Genomic DNA, 21,955 nt, shown 5'->3' with positions numbered 1-21,955 from the left:
CTGGATATTTTCATTGTTCGCTCGAATCAGCCCTGCATGACCTTTCCAATATGGTATGCGTAAAGTCGAGGGGGTCTTTGTCCAACCTTCTCTTGGGCACTTCTGGCGTCGAATGCCAAATGTTCTTTGACCGTAATTGACCATCGTGAGGCGATAGATGCTTGGGCCCTAGAGTGAGAATGAGAAACCGAGTCAGTTCTTTCAAGACATGGCGTGGCAAATGAAACACATCAAGGGGAACACACATTCAGAGTACATATTTGGGCGAGAGTCCCAAGGTGGCATACTACCTAGTTGCATTCACTTCCTTTTGATGTGTATTCGCAATGCATTGGTGTATGTACCTTGGACAACAATTGATATCTAGAGATCCTACTGCCAGCCTGTGGTATCCAGGGGCCTAGTCCCGTCCTTGTTTCTTTGTCTTGGTAGCTAAAGTATGTAGATACCTGGACTTGTATTTATTAATATCCTAATCATTGGACCAATGCGAAACGCACGAGACAACAATGTACAGCAATATAATCAGAACATCGACGACCCCAGCAACACACAGCCAATCAACCAAGCCGGCCACCACACACACCAAACAACGACCTGGGTCCACATACCCCAAACATCCCAGCCGAAAGCCGCCTGGGTGAGAACAGTCTCGGCTGAGACCCCCATATACCAGCAGACGCCAAGGAGAACAGTTGGCGGGGAGAGGAGGTTGAGGAGCACCAGACCCAGACTGGAAGTTGCCAAGCGGAATGGCGCGGAGCCTTGCAGGCGAGCGACGAAGCTAAGTGGCGCGCAGAGAAGACCAATCATGAATGAAAGGGAGAAGTTGAGGGTGGCGAGGGTTGAGAGGGAGAGACCTAGTAGGAGGAGGGAGAATGATTTTATGAGGTGGTACTGTTGGGGGATGATTGGCTTTGATAGACCAAGGCCGTTGGAGAGAATTGCGGCGAGGAGGAGGGGGGGGATGACATCCACGGCCACAAATATGTAGGTGGTAGTGGTGAAGTACTGTGGGTTTGTTAGCAGCTATTATTATTGTGGTTGTAGGCTGGTAGATCCCACCTGGTGGAAGATGTTGTTAAAGACCCAGAGCGGGACAAGGCCAAGCAGATGGAGTCCGACAACAAGCGAGAGTGGTAGAGCGAGGTGTCGTTCCGCGAGGCCATCCGTCTTTGCCTTCTCTTCAGCGGATGCCTTCTCATCCTTAGGTTTGGCACTTGGCTTGCTTTCCGGGTAGTACCCGGTTCGCATCCAGAGGGCAATTGCCATTATGGTGAAATTTCCAGCAACCAGCATGGCACTAGGCAGGTAGGTTCCAATGCTAACAAAACGGTTAGACTGCATGAGCAGGTAGAAGAAAAAGCTCTGGTGTAGGTGCTCCAGCAAGTTGTTCAAGCTGCGGCAAAGAGACTCAATCGTCCGGCCTAGGGCCATTTCGTCCTCCCATCCCTCGCCCTTGGTCTGCAAGGTGATAGCGTCGATATGGTACGGCATGAAGCTGCTGTGTGCACCGGTGGCATACCCGAGACCCTGCTTGGCCATACCGCGGAACATGGTCTGCAGACGATGCTCGTAGCTGTCATCGTGACCCCACATTTCCTGTAGATTGGCCCCGATACCCATCTGGCCGCCTGCAATGGCTACAGCTGTGTTGAACAGGTCGAGGTTGGGGAGTTGACCATTGACTCCGTCATATACAATATGGAGCGACTGGAACCGGTGATCTAATGGGTATTCGATGACCAGTGCTCCTTGCAACGCTCCACTCTTCAGAGGAAGTGGCTGCACCGAAGCGGGGTGCATATCGTGGTAGGCATCGATCCAAGCCTGAGTCCCAGATTTGCTGTCCGGCGTAATTAGGAAGATGATATCCTTGGACCATAATGACCATCCTAGCAATACCTGTCAGTAACCCGAATAGAGGAGCACAAAGCACAACACTAGACTCACTCTTGAAGTATCTCGCCAATGTCAGGGCAAGAGTGACACCATTCAGGTTCAACTTATCATCAGCTGTAATCCACGGCGCAACCAGCACAATTGCCTCCGTGGCATCACCGCGCGGCGCATGGATAATAGCATAAGTGTTCTCTCCCTGGTGCGTAATCCCAGCGGAGGTGTATTCGTATTTCTGCGTGGCAACTTTAAGGCCCGCCGCTTGCAAGATTGACTGCAGCTTGTCCGAGACCCTGTCCAAGTATTCAGCAATAGTCCAGCCTGTGTCCGGTTCATTCGACCTACGCCGCTGTCACTTCCGCCTCGTTCTTTTGACCGCCCCTTGCCTGTCCGTCATTCAACAATCCTTCCAATTCTCTTTTATAACCTCGGAAGATGTTCTGCTCGCTTCCCGTGAAGTACGCATGGACTTGGCCCGGCAGGAGCGCATTCTCGGAGATGTAGGTTTGTCGGGAGTACTCGTTCAAAGGCAGTAGAAGTAGCCAGACAACGCCGACAACGACGCAGATAAAGGATAGGAGATTCGGGAGGCGAGCGAAGAGGAAGTGGGGATTGTTCCGCAAGTTGCGGATTGCAGCTGGCATCTTGTTAGTTGGGTCTCCGGTGCTGCCAGGAAGGACAGGTGGTATGTCAGCTTTGCTCACATTTCAACGCCATTGACTATTGACCATCGGGAAATCAAGTCTCGTGCCGCGAAGGCGAAGCTGTTAAATGAGTGGAATAATTGGACTGAACTTGGAGTCTTGCAAGTCAACAGTGGAGATCGAGAGCTCCGTTGTTTATGCGCGGAGAAGTGGAATTTACGCCGAACGACAAAGACCAACAGTGCAAATTAAATGTGAGTATGCACACGCTATGCTATTATCCAATGGCCCCCCGAGTCTGCAATATAAAAAACTATAGTGGAAAATATACATTAAAAATGAGAAGTGAAGAATGCATCAATACCAGGATCAGGCTCCCAGGCGCTGGGTAGATCCGAGGTAGCTCATGGGTGTTTGGTTGCCGCTGGCGCCGGCGGGGTTGGTGCTTGGAAGAACTCCATAGCGGCCGTAGGTCTTCTGGTCGACGGAGACGTAGTGAGGTAGGCGTCCCAGGAGGTTCAGCTTGCCCTCGATCCAGCGGAGGATCTTCTCAGGGGGCACAAACACCTTGAGGTATCCGAGGCCGACTAACGACAATTAGCAGTGAAAAGAAGAGTCAGAGAAGGAAACTCACGGAGATAGCCGACAAGAATCGCACAGAGATGACCGAGGAAGCTCACGTTCGAGATGAGGATGGATACAACGACACATGCAAACAGGGGTGAAGTCCAGGTGGGAATCTTGTACGGGCCAAGACTGCAGGGCGTTAGTAAAATTGAAGTAGGTGTTTCCAAGTAAATCCTACCTGAAGTTGGGGTGAGACCTGTAGGTCTTGATAGCTTCCGAACCAAGAAGCAAGAAAACCCAGATGCTGCATTGAAGGTCAGTTACCGAAACATTCAACCTGAGGACCTGAAGCATACCTTGCGCCGACCACCGAAGTATTTCTGTGTAGAATAAATCTCTCAAACAAGATATAAAGCCCAGCGGGGAAAGTCGACAGAGCTAAATTATTCAACATTAGTCCCAATGGCCATAAGCATTGCATTTTACCAGAGCACTCACGTCCAACAAACAATGCAATAGCAGTCAAAGTGCCATGTTCTGCCTCAAAGCGCTCCAGCAGCGGTGTAACCGCCATAGCATTAAAGAAAGCATGGAAGAAGCCCATGTGGATGACGGGATAAGTATTAAGTCGGTACACTAGTAACACCGACAAGTCAGCATGCGCCCAATATGCACTTCTAACATGGAGTCAAACATACTAGTCCCCAGGTTAATCTCCTCTGGAATCAAAGCACCCCACTGTACAACACTCCATATAGTCTGGAATTCAAGCAGCCAGAAGGCCAGAATAATCATCAGCACCAGTCGCGTGAACAGCGGTAGTCGGAGGAGGTATGTGCGTATCCGACCCGGATTGAAAGGCAACGGGGGTAAAGCGGCGGGGAGTCGCCATAGTTGCTGAAGGCTGATACTCCGTTTAGTATCACTCTCGAATGGAGCAAATATAGAGACGAAAGCACTCAGGCGGGCGTAGAGTTAGGCTGGCAAGTCGGGATACCCCACGACTCTGAAGGAGAGGATTTGCGGTCGGAGCCGTTAGGAAGAATCGACAATGTATTCAAACTCAAATTAAACAATTAATGACTGGAACGAATGATCAAGTTAGATTCTGTTTTCCTCGCCAGTTGAACTTCCGGGCCGGTCCCAGGGATAACTCACAAGGCGCACGCGATCCTGGCGGGAATCGAAAAACAATGAGACAAGGAGCCCCAACCGGAAACGAGTAGACCTCCGAATGTCAAGGTCAGAAATAACGTAAATGAAATATTAAATCCGAAGAGAAGTCAAGGGAGACCAACCGGACCATTCAAACGAGTCGTTCGCGAAGGTTACGCCCCGCGATAAAGACCAACCGCGCAACCATAAACTACCCGGACAGGACCTCGGGAGGTTAGTGCGATGATAATTATCTCAATTTACTCCTGGCCGAATGGTCTATTCATCAGATATCAAATCGTGCTTTGTATGGCTATTTGCTATTTTATTTATCCTAACCCCTCGACCTTATTTACAGGTGCTGGTTAAACCAGGCGACGGCCTGACAGAAAGCCTGCTCCTTAGCCCACTTCTGCTTAGGGTCGCTCAGATCGGCGCGCACAGCGAAGCCGTGACTGACACCGCTGAACAAGTTGATCTGCCACGGCTTGCCAGTCTTGATGAGAGTCTCCTCGGACTCGTGACGAAGCTGGGTAGTGAAGATCGAGTCGACCTCTGAGACATGCAAAATTAGCCATTGATGCTTCTTTTCAAACTGATATCTAGCAATCATCAACTTACCAGCAGCAGCGATAGACAAGGGACCATCAATAGCGCCGAGTTCCTCGTGGGTGACGAACGAGGGGTGCGCAGTGTAACCGACATCAATCAGGCCGGGCTTCATATTGCGGCAGACGTACTTAACCGAGATTGTTAGCACCAGGGTTTATAAGGTATGTTTTCGGAGATTGGATCTTCGGATCTGGACTATGAGTACATACCTTGCCGCCGAAGCAGTAGCCAACAGCGCCGATCTTCTTCACGCCGAGAGTCTCGCGGGCGTACTTAATAGTCGACTCGATAGCGGGCTCGACGTGCTCGGGCTGGTGGCTCTTAATCCATGTGGGCAGATCGACCTTGCCAGATGACATGTCGCTGACACTGATCTGGTCGCCCTGGAGAATATCCGGAATGATGGTCAGGTAGCCATTGTTGGCGTACTCGTCGGCGAGGATCTGGGCGTTGATGTAGATGCCGAAGATATCGGTCAGGAAGATAATGGCCTTCTCGGGGGTCTTGTCCTTAGGGTAGGAGATATAGGTATTGACTGGGGAACGGCTTGGTTAACAATTGTGGTTGCGGGGGGGCTTTGGCTGCAATGAGTATCTTACCTCCGTCGATATTCTTGATCTCGCCGCGGGGGGTGCCTTCGTGCTTGAAACCAGAGGCACAGCAAGCAGCAGGAGGGTTAGAAGCCATTTTTGAAAATTTGAAGTGAGAATGGGTATAGAAAGTGATGAAGACTTTCCAAGTCTGTGTCCGTCAAACTGAAGAAGGGTACCCCACTGCTTATAAATGTATCTCGGGGGTGTACAATGTCCAACCTAAGCCTTCAGCCGTTTCATGCCATTTCCACAAGACGTTATGTTCTGCCAATCAGACTGGCCTGTTCAGTTGCGTCTTTGTCTTCTTGACTCCACTTGCCCCTCATGGAGCTACTATCGGACTTCTTGGACCCCTCGGACCGTTGTTAATGATCTCTGCCTTGGGCTGATCCTCCAGAGCGAAGGCTCAATGGTCTCGCATTGACTTTGCATGCCTCATTATATGCCTTTTTTCCAATCCAGAATTCAATTGTGTAACAGGAGAGAATCTGATTGAATGTGCTCGGCACTCGGCACGACGAAGGCTCGGGGGTAAGTTGTTAACTCCGTATATCCACTCCAACGACTCCAACACGGGTACGGAGTACGGAGTACTACAATGAAATTTGTTTAAAGAGATAACATTGCATTCATAGAGATATCTGTACTGCATATATCTGGAAGACTAGGACATCCAGTCTCGATCCCACCATTATTACCACATTAGTCCATTCACACATTGAACGTCACAAAAAATATCATGTCCGAGGGGTTTTCCAAGGAACTATCCTTCCCAGGTGTCTCTGCAAGGAATATTATGTCGCATAAGCATGCACCAGTAAAATGACTCCGTATATTCCAGCATGAAACAAAAACCTCAGAAGTGTAAAAGGGGTATCAGAGCAAACATGTCGCCGAATTTTCACTGGAAGCGGAAGTTTGGCCGTGAGCGCTGGGCACGCTTCACAGCCCAGGCCTTGATGGCAATTGCCAAGATCTCATAGGCCATGATGAAAGCACTGAAGCCCAGGCCGACGGTGAAGGTGAACATTGCGTCCAGTTCGTAGTACTCCATCGCTTCAATCACATTGCGGGTCTAGATCAACGTTAGTCATGCTCTTGGGTGACGTTGTAAACCTTAAAATGGTTCCAAGGTTAGATATATGCACTTACGCTCATCATGAAAATCAGACCTCCCGAAATCAGACAGAACGCAGCAACGATCTCTGTCGGGGACGAGCCGGGAGGTACGAGGTCGGAGGCTTGAGGTACAGCAGAACGTACGTCATGCCGCGCGCCAGTGCAAAACCAACCAGCATGTTACCCCATTGCTTGTGCACCATGGTCGATGTCATGCTAGTCTGGTGGTGCGACCCCATCATCATGCCAAGCAACATAATGACTAGGGCTGGCATGGGGTTCAAGGAAACGCCCTGCGACCTCGGTGGGGTCCAGGCTTCATTCGAAGCGTCATGGGCAGGGATTTCGAGGATGGTCTTGTTGACCCAGTCACGGACACGAGTAGATTCGAAAAGCATACCGGCCTATTTTAGGTTAGCCAAATCAATTCCTATGAAGAGCGAAAAAAAAGCAAGATGAATACGTACCAGACCGCCGCCGAAGAACAGTACGGAAATCGAAACGTGCTCGAGATCGGTAGCAGACCATGCCTTGCCCGCATTGGAGAGGTGCTCGAGGAAAACATTTGTCGCACCATATAAGAAAATAACGAACGACTCTGTTGCTTCACCCGAGGGAACCTTGGATTTCCATCCAACAATAGAGGCCGACGGCTTCTTGTTCCAGGCCCAGCCCAGATCTGCCCAGCAACCAATATAGCGTCCGAGGGTCAGGATACCGTACCAGAAGAAGATACCACCCTTGATGAAGTGCGCAAGCCCGTTGAAGATCTCACGATCCCTCATGATGCCACCATAAGTCACAGCCCCAGTCGCAATAGCCGTGAATCCGAATGGAAGAATGACACGGTCAACGACGTTATACACGACATTCAAGACGCGGAGAACCCGGCTGGGCATCAGACCAGGGAGAGTCTTCGACAGGAAACGACCAACAGCCGTCTGACGGATCCAGCTGTTTCGAACGGTAACCTTCGCGGGCAGTTCCTCGGGCTTTTCAAATCCATCGTATTCGGTAGGCGACCCGCATGATGATCCAGGGCTACGGATAGAAGACGAGTTACTATCCGTACCCTGGCCACTGTCGCGAGACCAGCGATGCGCGCGCATCGCACCATTGAGGCAAGCATGCTCAGTATCATCGTCCGTCGCGACAGGCAAGAACGTAGCGTGTTCATACGAGGGCGCATTCGACTTGCCGCGGCCAGCATAGGCAAAGAGCAAAGCGAGGATGACCTGGGCGCTGACAACACACGTCGCGATCCAGCCGATTTTGTGGTGTGCGTTGTTCTCGTAGAGGTCTGGTGTCTGATTGTTATAGATAACCCCGAGTAGGACGCCGAAAGCGTTGAAACCCAGAAAGAGGAATTGCGATGGAAGTGCGAGCCATGAGCGCGCGATGCTCAGCATGACAGCTATTCGAGGGATCAGGTTCTGTCCGTTTTCTTTTCTTCGCGCTCAGTGCGCAACAACACGGGAGCCACTTACCAACAGGAAGAACGAAGCACCATCCCAGAACCATGAGGGCAATGTGAGCTACGATGGTGCTGGAGTGCTTGCTGTATGCAAAATAGCTCATCGGACCGTCGGTGGTAGCTTGTGTCGCGGTGGTGGTAGGTTGCGGCGCGTTAGTGCCCGCGTTCATATCCATCCCCATGTCCATAGATTCATCGTCACCGTGCGGAATGGCGGTCGCAAGCGATGCGAGAAAGAGAGTGAAAGTTGCAGCTAATGCGACCCGAGTAGCTAAAGGCATCGGGAAGAAGATGTGCTATAGTGCAAGAAAATGGTATTGTGTCTGTATGTGCAGAAATGCAAGTGCGAAGAATAGAGCTCCAACCTGAGGTCGAAGCTCTATGGGAAATCGTGACGTAGCAAACCTGTCAAACCGGTAACTAGACCCGTAATTATTCTTGTTTTCTTTTTATGCTCCTCCAAGTATAGACACAGTACTTGGAATCAGATGAACTAGACTGTTCGATTTGGGAAAAGCTGTAGGGCTGAAGTATGAGAGGGAGGGAATTGTAGGTATTATAAGTCCAGGCGGGGCCAGGAATGACCGGGAAACTGCTCACGGAATTAAATAATTTGATTAAAAAATTAAATAAAGAAAAAAGAGCTCGCCGGTGCTGATTTCCAATGCTTTTGGAATCTTAAGGAAAAAGAATTAAAAATTAAAAATTAAAAAAAAAGAGTGCGTGGAAGAAAGCCCCTCGAGGCCGATCTACGTCCAATCCACCTCGTTCCTGTGTATTGTAGAGAGATGCATGTGCACATACATAACTACCTAGGGAGGTATGATATTCTTCGTTTAAACTTTGAAAGTATCACGAACTAGTTACACTGGATTATCTACATATGTAGAGTTCTATTATTTTCTTTTTACCAAATGTCTTATATATCGCTCTTCTCTTCATTCGGGTGTCTCGGGAGCCTCATAAGATGCGTGGATATGTGGATTTTGGTGACTTCACGAGTTGGGGAGGTTGGGAACTATGACTACATAGGACTCCGATATTGCCCAGGTGGGATATTTGGGACTTTTGCGACCGAAAATTATGTACTCCGTGCTCCGTATGTAAACCTGCATCTGATGCCACATGCGTTATACGATAGACAGAAATATAGCGTCTTGGCCAATGACGTAGTCGATCGTTACTCTATCTGGACGGCGACTGGTCTGATCTTGTCATCTTCCTATTACATCCATTCGATGTGTACCTTGGTAGACATATAATACCATAGGGTATAGGATTGACCATGTAAATATGCCTGCTTGGCTCATAGGCCGACTATTGTATATCATGTTGGTTTCCAGGGCTCCAGTGTCAAGCCTTACCGCCGTTCAAGCAGATGATCATCAGCAATCTGCTCCGCCAATCACCGAAGCCTACACAAGTACCTATGCATTCCTTGTCAGGTGCTAAACCTGCTTTCATACGGAGTACACTTCATACTATCCCTGTATCGGGCCCCTCGCTTTGTTATCCGAGCCGCAATTTTCGGGCTGGCCCCATCTTAGTGGGGGCTATACAACAAAATCTGATGGACGCTGACTTGCAATCAGACGAATTCAATCGGAAATTCGGCACTTCCATTTATTACCCAAAGAGGTGATATTGAGGTAGTTGCCTCAAGTAGTAGCCCACTACCAAGGTTTTCTCCGTCCGAACGTAGGATCTCGTGGTCCTTGCACCGATACACAAATTTGCACCTCAAGAAATAGTACGGAGTACCCAGAACATAACTATGTAAAAAAAAAAAAGAACTGATCGACCCAACCCACCTAAATACATGCCCGATGCATATCGTCATGTGGTTACCTAACCACCCTGGTCCCCTCCAGGGCTGTACAACTTGACATTACCAATAGCCTCGCCAAGCGCCCAATCTATACTCCGTCCTCCATACTCCGCGCTTCGTATAACAATTCTACTCTACAGACGCCATGAACTGTCATCCCCCAGTAGTAGAGAAGCAAACGAGCACCTGACAAAAGTCGGGCCAAGACCGAGCCCGAGCCCGACCTTGGCGATTGGTGAATCGGCATCCGTGAGCATCCGGAGAGACGAAAGAAGGCTGGGCTGTTACATCCACGCACCTGCACGTCCCTAGGATCTGCGTTGAATAAATTGCTAATCTGTTAAGGCTAGTTCTTACCCGGAATGCAAACTCCGCTTTACTTCCGAGCCCCGAGCCCCCAAGTATATCCGTATGCTCCGTCGTCTCCGCCCTCGTGTTTCTAACCAGTACGGAGTGCAGGTGAGCCGGCTGTCATATGACTCATGCTTCGCATAACCTTAAGCTGCTGCTCTATACGGTCTGATTTGCAATCTCGGTGATTGACTGCTGTCTAACGCCGTGGTTTTCTACATGCATATGTACCTCTGTGGCGGCTGTACCCATAATCAGACGATATGACCTAGCGCCACACTGTGCAATAATATATGCTGGGATCAAGTCTTCGACACGTCGATAGCTCCAAAGAAATATTGCCAAGTTGAGAAAACTTTTACTGAGTAATCGGAAGTCCGGCACAAATACTATCCGCACCCCGGCTCTGGTCTAGCCGTTCCCCAGGGGTAAGAGTAATAACGGGCGACCAATGAACATAGCGTGAATAACTCAGGATCCCGTGTGATAGACTAGACATGGGTGTAGGTCTTGGGCACGGACATGAATATCATTGAATATAGTTAGGGATTGACTAAAAGCGCTGTCGGGCTGGAAGTTTAGGCGCTAACCCGCATCGCATACACTATGTCGCTAGCGTTCCCGGAGCCCTCCAGGGCTAGGACTGGGGATTAGCGCGTTCGCCTACCTATCTCATTATCCAGCCTACAAATATAGAACATCGGGAACTCTTTCTTTTTCCCCCTTTTTTAAGACTTGTTATTTCTGGTTATTTTTAAGAACGTTCACTTAAATTACTATGTTCTAGAATATGTCCCCTTGATTTTAACCCGAAATCAATACATTTCTTAGGATAAGATCAGTCAAGATCAGTCCCTACTCTCCTCCGGTCCTGCGTTATACCTCTTTGCCGTCGTACACCATCTAAAATGGGTCTCAGTGAAGAGAAGTTGCGAATTCGCAATTATTGCCGTGGGATTTCCCTTTCCCTCTAGCAGGATTCTTTGAAGCGTCCGTACCACATCGGCAATGTTCTGGTTATGCAATGCACAGATAGCTTCAACGGCTTTTGCAAGATCCTGTTCCTTGCCTTCCTCTTCCTGTTGCTCCATCACAACCAGAACTGCGTTAAGTAACTCTCCGTTCTCAAGATCTTTCTCTAGTCCAATGAGGTCATTTTGGAGTCCCACGGCCATATCCACTGCTTTCTGCACAGCCACGAAGTCATCCGGATAATCGCTAGGAGGGAGTTCGCTGCGTATTAGAGCGAAGAATGGAGCGATCCCGATGGTTCTAGTTCGAATCTCCATATATCTCTTCAAGTCACGAATTGTATGGCCCTGCCGAAACCCGATCTCCTCAACAAAGCCATTAAATACTTTGTCGATCTCGTAGAAGAACTCTTTCGCTCCTGCTTCGGAGAGATATCGACAACAGTGCTCGCGGAAGGTTGACATGAGGGAGTATACTTCGCCCGCACAAGAAATGGAACCGGCTAGGCATTGTATTGTAAGCATATTCTATACCCTCGGCTTTTTCTGACTTACATTTCTCTTCAACACTCTCCTTTCCCTGAAGAGCTGCAACGGAGACCTCTATAGCAGCTTCTGCCTCGCTAGGCGTCATCCGCTCGATCAAGTCATCAACAGTACAGAAAACACCTAACCATGCTGCCATACAGACACGAACATGTTCTACCCGGACTTCTGGGAAAAACAGGCTGATAGTTTCGACCTCGCCAATTGCTTGCGCTAGAATATCTTCCTTTGTCATATCCATCCAGGATGGCGCTGCTGCAAGCCTGAAATCCACATGACGACTCGCCATACTTTTCAGGGCCGCTTTGCAGTTGACAGTCTTATCGTGTGTGTCTCCCTTTACTGGGATGCTGATTAGGTCGTGGTGAGGTATATCCATCTGTTAATAGTTAACCATTGAGCACTAACTATTTGTTGCATGGAGCCCTAAAGAACGTACGTTAAGAGTCACATCTCTCCTCTTCAATTTCGAGTAACATGTCCGAATTTCGGGATGGCTTTTTCTTTTCTGATATTCACACAATCCGTGTCTTGGTAACATTGTGAATCATAAAAATGAAATTCTTTTGCTAGTCATTTCAGTTACGTCCCAGGTGTTAGGTTTATATAAGGATCAGACAACTATAGAAGAACTACTTTGTCATACATAAACGCTTCATTCTGCTCTGATACGGAGACCACGCTTATTCTCCCTCCCACAATAGAGTAATAGAGTTCTGACATGTCTTCAATGTGTACTAAGATACGGTTAAGGACGCGCTTGCAGCTCCGTGTAACTTGCTCCTGCAAGGGCTTGTGGCTTAAAGCCGAGGCATCACTGAAAGAAGTATAAACAAGGAGGTCCTCAACATATTTTTAACTTTCCAAATGGCTCAACTCTATTACACCTCTCCTCCTCAATTGATGTAGGACTTACCGTCTAAAAGGAAACCAGTGAATATTTGGTCCTCGTGCAACCGCCGAGAGATCAGTCAGACCGCTACTGCCCCTGTAAACGAGATGATGGAGGGCTTTGGATTTGGATTAGCTCCGGAAACTGATTCCCCGCGAAATCATTAGATGCGATGGAGGGTGAGTCGGAACAGATCACTTCGAACGATTCCTCCTAGGTTGGACGGCAGAATAGAGCGACAGGAAGGACGTGAAGGGCTGAAAGGAGGTACAAAGCGAGAGCTTATCTATACCCAACTTAGCGGAAATTATATGACGAAGTGTCTCACCCTCCCGCTCAATCTGACCGACGGCCTCATCTAGTGAGCGTAACCATGCCTCCGCATATTGAGAAGATGGCGCGAAAGTCGGTCAGGCTATCCCCAACAGGGTTTTCAACCGCTCTCGATCTTATTGATTCGACATGGCCACCAAGTTGACTTTGGTGGGTGAGAGGGATAATAGGACGCAATGGTCAAAACGCGACACATGATTTCAGGGAGGATCTCCCATTCTTAGTGTTTTAATTGCCCTGTAGAACAGATCCTGGTTAGTGTCTACAAGGACATCGAAAAAGTTTTAGAAAAGACATCCAAGAAGGCATCTGAAGGCATATCTAAAAACATCCGTAGAAAGAAAAGACATCTAAAGAGCTATCTAAAAAGATATACAACACGCTCCTCGCAACCAATAATGCCTATTCTTCTACATAGCAGCTAGAGAATGGGAGAAAGCCTAAATTCCTTCTCGGGGTTATAGCTAGAAGGATAATACTTGGCTATAAGAGTACTGCCAGACATGTGAATAACGGAATGTATATATCTGGATTATCACTTCACCATGTAGAAGAGTTATATCGTCAGTAGAATACGTGAAGGTCGAAGCATAAACGTACAGACAACTTTTCCATGTATAATCAGCTGGAGGGGTACCACATGTTCACCCTACCAAGCTGAAGTCCATGTGAACATGTCAGTTCACTTATCAAAGAGTAGTGTCAGGGTACGGGAATTCCTTGCTAGTGGGGCCGTATAGAGCCCTATAACGCATAGGCCGTCATCTAGATTGTCTATCCAGCCAGGGCACCAAAATATACCCAGAAGCAGAAGTGACCGGGTATATATCTGATCAGCTGGCATCTAAAGCCGCTACAAGGAATTGGCAGGCTCATGTATCATTGATACACCTGAAGAGGCTCACCCAGCCAAACATGAAAAGCTACGCCAAATCCAGGGACAAGACCATGCGAAAGCACGCCCCCGCCCGCATCCAGACCACAAGTTGTACAGCAAGCCGGAGCAAGAATGATTCCCAGAGAAAAATTCCGTCATTGAAATTGTTAAGAAAAAACCAGGATGAGGGAAATGACATAAATCCTCGTTTTTCAGACACTCCACGCAACAACCCCAAATCCTCCCCTCGGAGCCAAGATCTGGTGTGATTCGCAACCCCGAGACACCGGACACGCAGGCCCGGTGTCTATTCCTCCATTCACAAAAACATCAAAGACGCCATTTTTGGGCTCGTCTGAAACATTGCTCCACTGGACGCTACCGTAGTCGAGCCGGGTGCGTAGATGGATTTCGTGGATGCGAACGGTTCGAGAGGAGGGAGTCAGTTCTTTTTGTTCGCTTAACGGTACTGTAGGTTGAAACTCGTGGTTAGTGTTGTGCTTTTGCAGTGTGCATGTGTGGTGGTAATGGTGATTGGGCAAATTGTCGATTGTCGAATATCGATTGGATTTTCATGTCGGAGAATGTGGTTGTGTGGTATTCGAATAGAATCGGATAGGACTGTCGAGCGAGGAATTGAAACGAACCTTAGTGAAACCGATGTCGGTGGACTTCTCACGGAAGCACTGACGGCAGATGTTCATCTAAAACCATCCGTATTAGCCACACAAGTCCATGTCATGTCACATATTGCGTATTGCAATATGCTCGAGGGGTTGGTTTCTCCTTACGCCGTACTTGCGGATCAGACCGGCGCGGTGGGAGCAGACACGGCTGAAGGCGCACAAATATTAGCAAGCCCGTTCCTTTTGTATCGATTTTCGATTCCATCCAGCCCTCCTCCAAGGTTCATTCTCGGTGTCGACTGGATCGTTCATCGGGGGATTGTAGTAGGGTAAACACACCATTCGCGGGAGCCCTTGCCGTACCTGTCGAGCGAAGAGAAATTCCGGTTAGCCTTGTCGCTCTTTTTCGAGATAGTGCCTGGTGTGTGCGTGCGGTTTCGACTTACTTGCGGGGCCGGCTGTACCAAACGCTCTCGTGAGTCATCTTGAGGTTTTAAAGGCGGGACCTGGGAGTTGACGGGGTTGTTGACGGGACGAGGGTCGCTGGCGTTGGGCGTTAAGAACGGAGACAAGAGTTAGGGTTGGAATTTGCGTTGTGTGCTGCCCCAATGGGGAATAGGGCACGGGCCAACTCGCTTGGGTTGCGCTAGCTTTTTCTGGTGGATCATGTGACCAATGGGCGATCACCACATCTTGGAGCCTCAGGCTGCCAGATCTTATACTTCAAATATTCAAGATGTTTACCTGACTTTCTTGAAGGGTGCCGTTGGTATATATCGGGAGTTAAATACAATTTGTTGGGATTATAAGATCACAAAGAGACACTTAAAAAATAAATAAATACTCTTTCAATGGCTACTTCACTAGAGAGGTCGCATAAGTGGCTGTATACTGGTATAGAGTGGAACAGTCTTTGTCCTCTTAAGAATAGGTGTACATTGTGCTGAGACATATACCTTGTTTCTGAGGCTTCTGCTAACTATATAGTTAGCTTTAGTTGTTGTTAACAATACAAATTCCTTCTTCTCTCCTCTTCTCTCCTCTTCCCTTGTCGCCTGGTACGGTCATCTCATTTTATCTGAATATCATCACCCCATTTCCATCGGCGAACCAGTCCCAATGAAACCTCCAACCTATCCTCAAGGGGACACAGTTTAGGCTTGCTGTCCAGATTACAGAAGCCAAACAGGATCCTGGTGGTCTGGTTGACTGGCCTGTTGGGAAGGGATTCTGCAATTTCATGGTGTTCAGAACCGCAAACAGATGAAGCTCAAAGACGAAGAAAGACTGGTCTTCAAGTCATTCAAACTGGTAGAACTTGTTGTTTCCGGCTTCGATTGCAGCCCGAAGAAACCGCTCTAATATCTGGGTCAGGATATAGAAATTCATGTGCGCAAGGTTCACATCATCAAGAGCAGGTGACATCCTGTGGAAATCTAAGTCTCTTAGGTCCACTACTAGCTTAATCCAGAAATAATTTTTAGTCCAAGTCTACAATAGTACAGCATAATATTAGTATATGCAAAGGAATGAAGTGGCAACCGGCGTATGAAACTTATTAATTGAACTGGTCTGTGCATAAGAAATTTACTTCTTTGTCTTCTCAGCCCGGAGGTAACGAGCGCTGTAAAACAGGAGATAGGCATCCTGGCGGAGGACTTCAGCCACACCGGCGATGGTGACCTTATTGTCATCCATCAGTACCCACTAGAAAGGTAAGTCGTTAGCAAAGCACAGACACAGAGGGGGAAATGTGATTATTAGGACGAACCTTGTCGTTTTCAATACGGGTGTAGGCATAGTAATGCCCAGAGTCCATTGTCCCTTGGTGGACGATGACAGTAGACAAGTCGTATATGTAATTCGACATGTCGACAGGGAGGTTATCCTTTCTGACAGTGTAAGGCAACATGTTCACAGACAAGGGGAAGTCAATGTGGCCGTTCATCTTTTCGGATGAGTTAGAGGAGTGTTCGTAGCGCTACACGAGTCAGCACGAGATCTTATTTCAAGACAGTCAGGAACTCCAACAAACCTTCAGTTGCATGCAAAGCATAACAGGGAGTTTGCGGATCTGCAGACGCTTCGAAGCCCGCTGCGGGGTGTTACCACACTTCTCGCAGTGGTAAGCAGCATCGGCGTGGAGATCTTCAGCGGCAGTGAAGCTGTCCAGGCAGCCGAGGAGGGTTCCAGAAGTAGAAGAAGAAGTAGAGCGACCGAGCTTGCGCTTCTTTTGCTGAAGCTGGACATCAAGACTGAGATCGGCCATGGGGTCGTGGGTGTTGGTGGTTTGGCCACATTTGTGGCACATGACGCTGCTGCGCAGTTCGCCGTAGAACATCTGATGGAAGAAGCACTCGCATGGTTTATCGTAGTTCTCCACGTGTCCGGGAGTAGATGAGTGCAGTTCATTGACAAGGAATTGGAAGTATTCGTGGGCGTCTTGCTGGCGGTATCCACGCATTTCCTGTTAACTAGTTAGCCAGTCCCGTTGTACAACTCGGACCTCGACGTACCTTGGATTTCTGCCAACCATGGTGAAGAAGCACGGCTGCGGAGACTGCCTCGCTTTTCTCAGCGCTGTTGAATTCCATGAAGACTTCAGCTGTCGCACAGGCGAGACAGTCCTTGATTGTGCATGTGTGGACGTCATGGCCACCTCCTAAGAAATAGGCAGTGAGGCTAGGGTCGTGCAGCAGAGCCTGCAAAATAGAAGCTTGGTAGCAGGTTTGACCCATGTTCCAAACACCACGAGCACCACGGATGGCGCAAGGGTTCTTGTAAGCATTGTTCTTGACGTAGACCTCGGAGGCCGAGTCTTCAGCCCAAATGGATCGCCCATCTATCAGATGTTAGTAGATGTGCATGGATTGAATAACTTGGAATTGCCTGAGACTCACCAATGGCTTCAAACCTGCCAGAAGGGCCACGGAGTCTGTCCAATGTGTGATCATAGATGAAATCGACACACTTCTCACAAAAGACAAATCGGTTGCGTGACTCGATATCTGCCGTTGTGTAAGTATGATACAACGTGATCAGTCCGAAACCGTTGGCTTACAAAATACATGTCCAGTCGCTGCAGTATGTTCCGCTCGTTTGGAACCCAGACATACTTCTGCACAACTCAAACAGTGATACTTCGGCTTGAGGGATGCCACAGTGCGGAGGCCAGTGGTTGGAACAGCAACCGTTTCTGTTTTTGAGAACGGAGCTAGCAATTTGTATTGCCTACAGAATTCCTCTCTGAACTGGCCAGCAGTCTTCTCGTCCTTGGAGAGAATAGCCGCAAGATGTACTAGCGGGATGTCAGCTTGGCACAAACGAGCCACGGCAATTGCCAATCCTTACCACAGCCAAATGCTGCTTCAGAAAGAAGCTGGACGGAATCGAGAGTTGCCATAGTGAGCGACATGAGTATAGAGTAAAAGAGGTAGGGTGGAAGGGAGAATGTTAGGGTCAGAAACACGATGCAAGGGTATGTAGTAAAACACGTTAATAGAAGTTCCAGACTTCTATCCACGTGGAGACAAGAGGTTGAAAGAGAGTATTCAAGGGAGAGAAAGGCTGGTTATAAAGAGACCAGGTACAGCCTCAAGGACTCCTCCTGAATAGGGCCAGCATTGCACTCTGGAAACAATTAGTGTCAATAATATGATCAATCAGAGCGTAACAGAACAATAGGACCCACAAAAGCAAGTGAATAGGGACAATAGCAGACGAACGGAGGGAAGCTATACAGCCCACAAAGGGTTGTGAATGATCTGATTCGACGTCACAACCAGAATTCGGATAATAAGACTTCAACGGCAATGAATATAAATATAAACGTTTATCCAACGAACGGGGTGTATTCCCTGAGGCTCTTCAAAAGTCGTGGGGAGGTTGGTTTGCCATCGGGCGGTGGTTTTTCGCCTGACCCCGATTTACCGATTTACCGCCGGATAAGAGATCGGACACTCCAAATGGCGGCAGGCGGCCTTTGCCCTTTTCTTTTCTTTTCTTTTCTTTTTTTTTTTAGAGAAGTATTATATTTCGTATTTATGTATATAGCGTTGGTTTTAATGCTATACAGAGAGGTAATATGGTATAGTTTCGTTCAATGGTCATTTCTAGTCGTAATGGAAGGTAGATGCGCTAGCCCATTGCAGGTGAAAGCTATAGGTAAAGGTCCACAGGTCCAGCTCTTGGATGCCAATAGTCAAACATGTAGCATGAATTGATTGTCCATAATCAGGCCATTCTAAGCACTCAGACATCCGGCTCTTTACCGAGTCCCAGTCCCTCTGCCCCGAGGAAGTGCGCTGGGACGAGCGCCGCGCGCAGTGCCTCGTGTAGTATACCGGCTGGTTGCTGCACCACGGGCAGTGCCACGGGAAGATACTCGTGAGCCCGCAGCATACTTTGACGTCGGTCTAGAGGAGGGGGTGGTGGCGCTCGATGGATTCTCCACAAAAGTCGTGTCCGTAGTCCTGTAGCGTAGGAACCCATTAGCTCAAGTGTCCTATAGAGGATTTGTCGCAAGGATCTCTAGACTCACATAAAGGTCATCTCGCCGTCGTCGACGGGTCGTGTTGGTTCTGATTCCGCTTCTGGATGGCTGTTAACAAACCCGATTCACCGCACATTCGGTAGTTCCCAAAGAGAGCCCTCAATACCTTTTTCTTCATCTTCATCTTGCTTAGCCTTTTTGAACGAGTCTGGAATCGGCGCCTGCATTTGAACGAATCAGCAACCCTGTCGCGCGCTGTCACCACTGCCACAACTGTCGGTGACGCGTCTGCGATCGTACCTCTGGGAAATCCACACAGAATGCATTCATATTCAATCCGTAGAGGAAACTGGCAAAACTCTCACTGAATCGCGTCAAGCTCTCGTGCATCAGCTGCAAATGCATGAAGTTGGCCTCCAGGTCCGCCATCGAATCGGCCAGCTCAGCGAACTGCGGCTCCAAGGCATTGATGGCAGGCTGAGTGTATCCTGAATTTCCAATGCTATTTCCATATCCGTGGGCCTCCCGTAATGAAGAGCGCGAGCTGGGGCGTAGAGGGGTTGTGGGCCTGGATGAGGGTCTCGGGCGCGTGGATTGAGGTGCATCCATGTCTGTGATGTATTTGAGAATGCGATCGATGGGAGTATTGACAATAGATAATGGGTCGAGGATGTTAGGCGTTGTTATTGGCAGTGGATGGTTGTCAGAGTGATGTTGAGCGGGTTGTGTTTGGGATTGTTGATCTCTCCCCGGAAAGATCTCTCACGCGACACTTTTATACTTGCAACTTTGAGATGTGAACTGGGTTGAATAATATATATTAGTTGGAGTCGAATTAGATAGAAAGGAACACCTCGAATTAATTTATCATAAACCATATACCTCTTAGGGGATGATCTTCCCCGCATCGTCATATCCTTGATTCCGCTCTCGCATTTTCCTCCCTCGCAGGGCTAAGACCTAGTGCTCACTCATACCAACATATCACCTCAATTACACTGCTTATGCGCGGAACAATCCTACGCCGTCTCTATCCTTCGGCTCAGTTCCCTGTCGCTCGGTATCCATTCACGCGACCATTCTCCACACACCCAGAACCAAAGAAGGCTTCATCTTTTTGGGCCCTCACATTTACTCTCGCTGTCGTCGGAGGAGGCGCTTGGCTCCAGAACAGATACTTCAGTCCCAAAGACACAATCACTTCGCAGCCCCAGCTCCCTCAAAAACTCTCCCTCGGAGTAATCGATACCCTCGCGACGATGCCCGGCGAACCCGCCCCCGGAACAGTCGGGAACCTCACCCCAGAGCAAGAAGTCAAGCTGAAGGAATTCTGGGTCCTGACACTCAAAGTCTTCGGCCTCACACTCGAAGAACTCGAAGCACCACCGTCCACAACCAGCAGCGATGCCGCAGCACCCGCCCCAGCCCAGGATAAGAAGAAGCCCAAGAGCCGGTGGGGGATTTGGGGCCGCGCGGACGACGACGACACGAAAAGCGGTTCCAGCAGCGCCGCTGCCAGCGTAGCTTCAATCAGCGTCGGCGACGGCGACGACAAGTACGGCCAGTCCAAGGAATTCAAGCAGGCGCTGGAGGATATGAAACCCGAGGAGATCCGGACAGCGTTCTGGAGCATGGTGAAGGGCGATAACCCGGATGCGCTGTTGCTGCGGTTCCTACGGGCACGCAAGTGGGATACCAAGAAGGCGCTTGTTATGTTGATTTCCACGATGCGCTGGCGACTGCTGGAAATGCATGTCGACGACGATATCATGTTCAACGGTGAGGCATCGGCCGTGAAGATGTCGCAGAGCTCAGATTCCAAAGAGAAGAAGAAGGGTGATGACTTCCTCACGCAGATGCGTCTGGGTAAGAGTTTCTTGCATGGTGTTGATCGGGCTGGTCGGCCGATCTGTGTTGTCCGTGTGCGCTTGCATAAGGCTGGTGATCAGGATAATGAAGGGTTGGAACGGTTTACTGTTTATACCATCGAGACTGCTCGTTTATTGCTTGCATCGCCAGTTGAGACTGCGGTAAGTATTCCAGTGTGAGGATTCTGTTTCGGTAGCTGACTCTTGCAGACTATTGTCTTTGATATGACGGACTTCGGCATGGCTAACATGGTAAGCTTTTCGTCTCAACGTGGTTCACGCTATATACTGATATCTCCCAGGACTATGCCCCCGTGAAATTCATGATCAAATGCTTCGAAGCGAACTATCCCGAGTCTCTTGGAGCAGTTCTCATCCACAAGGCCCCTTGGTTGTTCTCAAGTTCGTACCCTAGCACTCCATAAACGACACCCGTTCTAACCATAACCCAGGCATTTGGAGCGTGATCAAGGGCTGGCTCGATCCAGTCGTCGCAGCGAAAATCCACTTCACGAAGAACCGCCAGGATCTTGAAAAATTCATCCACCCAAGCCAGATCATGAAAGAGCTCGAAGGCGACGAAGACTGGGAATACAAATATGTCGAGGTGCCGGAGAACGAGAACCCCAATTTGGCCGACAAGGAAACGCGGGATACCCTGCTGGCCGAGCGCCAAAAGCTCGCCCAGGAGATCCAGGATACCACCGTTGAGTGGATCCGCGCCAGCTTCAAGAACGAGACTGACGCTGCCTCTGCTGCTGAGGAAAAGCGGAAGGGCTTGATCGATCAGCTGCGCAAGCATTACTGGGTGCTTGACCCGTACGTCCGGGCTCGCTCGCTTTACGACAGACTCAATATCGTTCAGGGCGGTGGGAAGATTAACTTCTATCCTGACTCGGAGAAGGAATCTGAGAGCACAGCATAAGTTGTGTGGGGTACATGAGTTAGGTGGTCCGATTTTGATTTCCATGCTTACCAGCTAGATATTTAGAGTCTGATTTTACATGTTTGTAACACACAGACTTGGTTGTTAACTAGAGGATATACGGACATTTTGGTATATACCTAACGGAGCAGAGTCCTGATGGGAGTCAATCAAATGACGATG

The 21,955-nt window shown here is 49.0% G+C and overlaps 9 protein-coding genes across 9 annotated transcripts; 1 reads left to right on the top strand and 8 right to left on the bottom strand.

Moving 5' to 3' along the window:
* Positions 1–525: 525 nt before the first annotated feature.
* Positions 526–2,543, bottom strand: N7519_004709 (GPI-anchored transamidase subunit GAA1; the record flags this gene model as incomplete). Its single annotated transcript, XM_057291485.1, has 4 exons — positions 526–1,011; positions 1,066–1,895; positions 1,954–2,192; positions 2,245–2,543. 4 exons carry the CDS (start codon positions 2,541–2,543, stop codon positions 526–528), a joined length of 1,854 nt encoding a protein of 617 aa, XP_057152687.1.
* Positions 2,544–2,912: 369 nt separating this feature from the next.
* rbd2 (rhomboid protease family protein RBD2) lies at positions 2,913–4,013 on the bottom strand (the record flags this gene model as incomplete). Its single annotated transcript, XM_057291484.1, has 6 exons — positions 2,913–3,130; positions 3,178–3,299; positions 3,349–3,414; positions 3,467–3,548; positions 3,609–3,746; positions 3,809–4,013. Coding segments are annotated over 6 exons (831 nt in total), but the record flags the coding sequence as incomplete, so codon positions are not given.
* Positions 4,014–4,617: 604 nt separating this feature from the next.
* On the bottom strand, positions 4,618–5,564 carry N7519_004707 (dienelactone hydrolase family protein; the record flags this gene model as incomplete). The annotated part of the gene is made up of 4 exons (XM_057291483.1): positions 4,618–4,820; positions 4,887–5,004; positions 5,087–5,412; positions 5,477–5,564. The coding sequence occupies 4 exons, from the start codon at positions 5,562–5,564 to the stop codon at positions 4,618–4,620; spliced, it is 735 nt and encodes a 244-aa protein (XP_057152685.1).
* Positions 5,565–6,371: 807 nt separating this feature from the next.
* Positions 6,372–8,344, bottom strand: N7519_004706 (Ytp1 family protein; the record flags this gene model as incomplete). Its single annotated transcript, XM_057291482.1, has 4 exons — positions 6,372–6,545; positions 6,658–6,993; positions 7,057–8,003; positions 8,077–8,344. The coding sequence occupies 4 exons, from the start codon at positions 8,342–8,344 to the stop codon at positions 6,372–6,374; spliced, it is 1,725 nt and encodes a 574-aa protein (XP_057152684.1).
* A 2,746-nt stretch (positions 8,345–11,090) lies between these two features.
* Positions 11,091–12,300, bottom strand: N7519_004705 (terpene synthase family protein; the record flags this gene model as incomplete). The annotated part of the gene is made up of 3 exons (XM_057291481.1): positions 11,091–11,716; positions 11,769–12,138; positions 12,199–12,300. 3 exons carry the CDS (start codon positions 12,298–12,300, stop codon positions 11,091–11,093), a joined length of 1,098 nt encoding a protein of 365 aa, XP_057152683.1.
* Positions 12,301–14,433: 2,133 nt separating this feature from the next.
* Positions 14,434–15,086, bottom strand: N7519_004704 (40S ribosomal protein uS14; the record flags this gene model as incomplete). The annotated part of the gene is made up of 4 exons (XM_057291480.1): positions 14,934–15,086; positions 14,827–14,850; positions 14,653–14,695; positions 14,434–14,565 (listed from the first exon to the last, which is right to left on the bottom strand). The coding sequence occupies exons 1-4, from the start codon at positions 14,969–14,971 to the stop codon at positions 14,434–14,436; spliced, it is 237 nt and encodes a 78-aa protein (XP_057152682.1). The 5' UTR covers positions 14,972–15,086.
* A 988-nt stretch (positions 15,087–16,074) lies between these two features.
* N7519_004703 (uncharacterized protein) lies at positions 16,075–17,902 on the bottom strand (the record flags this gene model as incomplete). The annotated part of the gene is made up of 7 exons (XM_057291479.1): positions 16,075–16,194; positions 16,259–16,468; positions 16,523–16,954; positions 17,004–17,329; positions 17,388–17,495; positions 17,549–17,785; positions 17,839–17,902. 7 exons carry the CDS (start codon positions 17,900–17,902, stop codon positions 16,075–16,077), a joined length of 1,497 nt encoding a protein of 498 aa, XP_057152681.1.
* A 179-nt stretch (positions 17,903–18,081) lies between these two features.
* N7519_004702 (DASH complex subunit DAM1) lies at positions 18,082–19,588 on the bottom strand (the record flags this gene model as incomplete). Its single annotated transcript, XM_057291478.1, is given in 6 exon segments — positions 18,082–18,288; positions 18,759–18,816; positions 18,831–18,959; positions 19,028–19,079; positions 19,146–19,200; positions 19,280–19,588. The coding sequence occupies 6 exon segments, from the start codon at positions 19,586–19,588 to the stop codon at positions 18,082–18,084; spliced, it is 810 nt and encodes a 269-aa protein (XP_057152680.1).
* A 395-nt stretch (positions 19,589–19,983) lies between these two features.
* On the top strand, positions 19,984–21,772 carry N7519_004701 (CRAL-TRIO domain-containing protein; the record flags this gene model as incomplete). Its single annotated transcript, XM_057291477.1, has 4 exons — positions 19,984–21,009; positions 21,058–21,099; positions 21,150–21,249; positions 21,300–21,772. 4 exons carry the CDS (start codon positions 19,984–19,986, stop codon positions 21,770–21,772), a joined length of 1,641 nt encoding a protein of 546 aa, XP_057152679.1.
* Positions 21,773–21,955: the final 183 nt, after the last annotated feature.

This window comes from Penicillium mononematosum (genome assembly GCF_028829835.1).
Source record: "Penicillium mononematosum strain IBT 11891 chromosome Unknown utg000002l:1.0-8112719.0:1.0-8118358.0, whole genome shotgun sequence".
NCBI lineage: Eukaryota > Fungi > Ascomycota > Eurotiomycetes > Eurotiales > Aspergillaceae > Penicillium > Penicillium mononematosum.
Note: the sequence above shows the minus strand (reverse complement) of the source record. Positions and strands in the feature narration are given on the sequence as shown.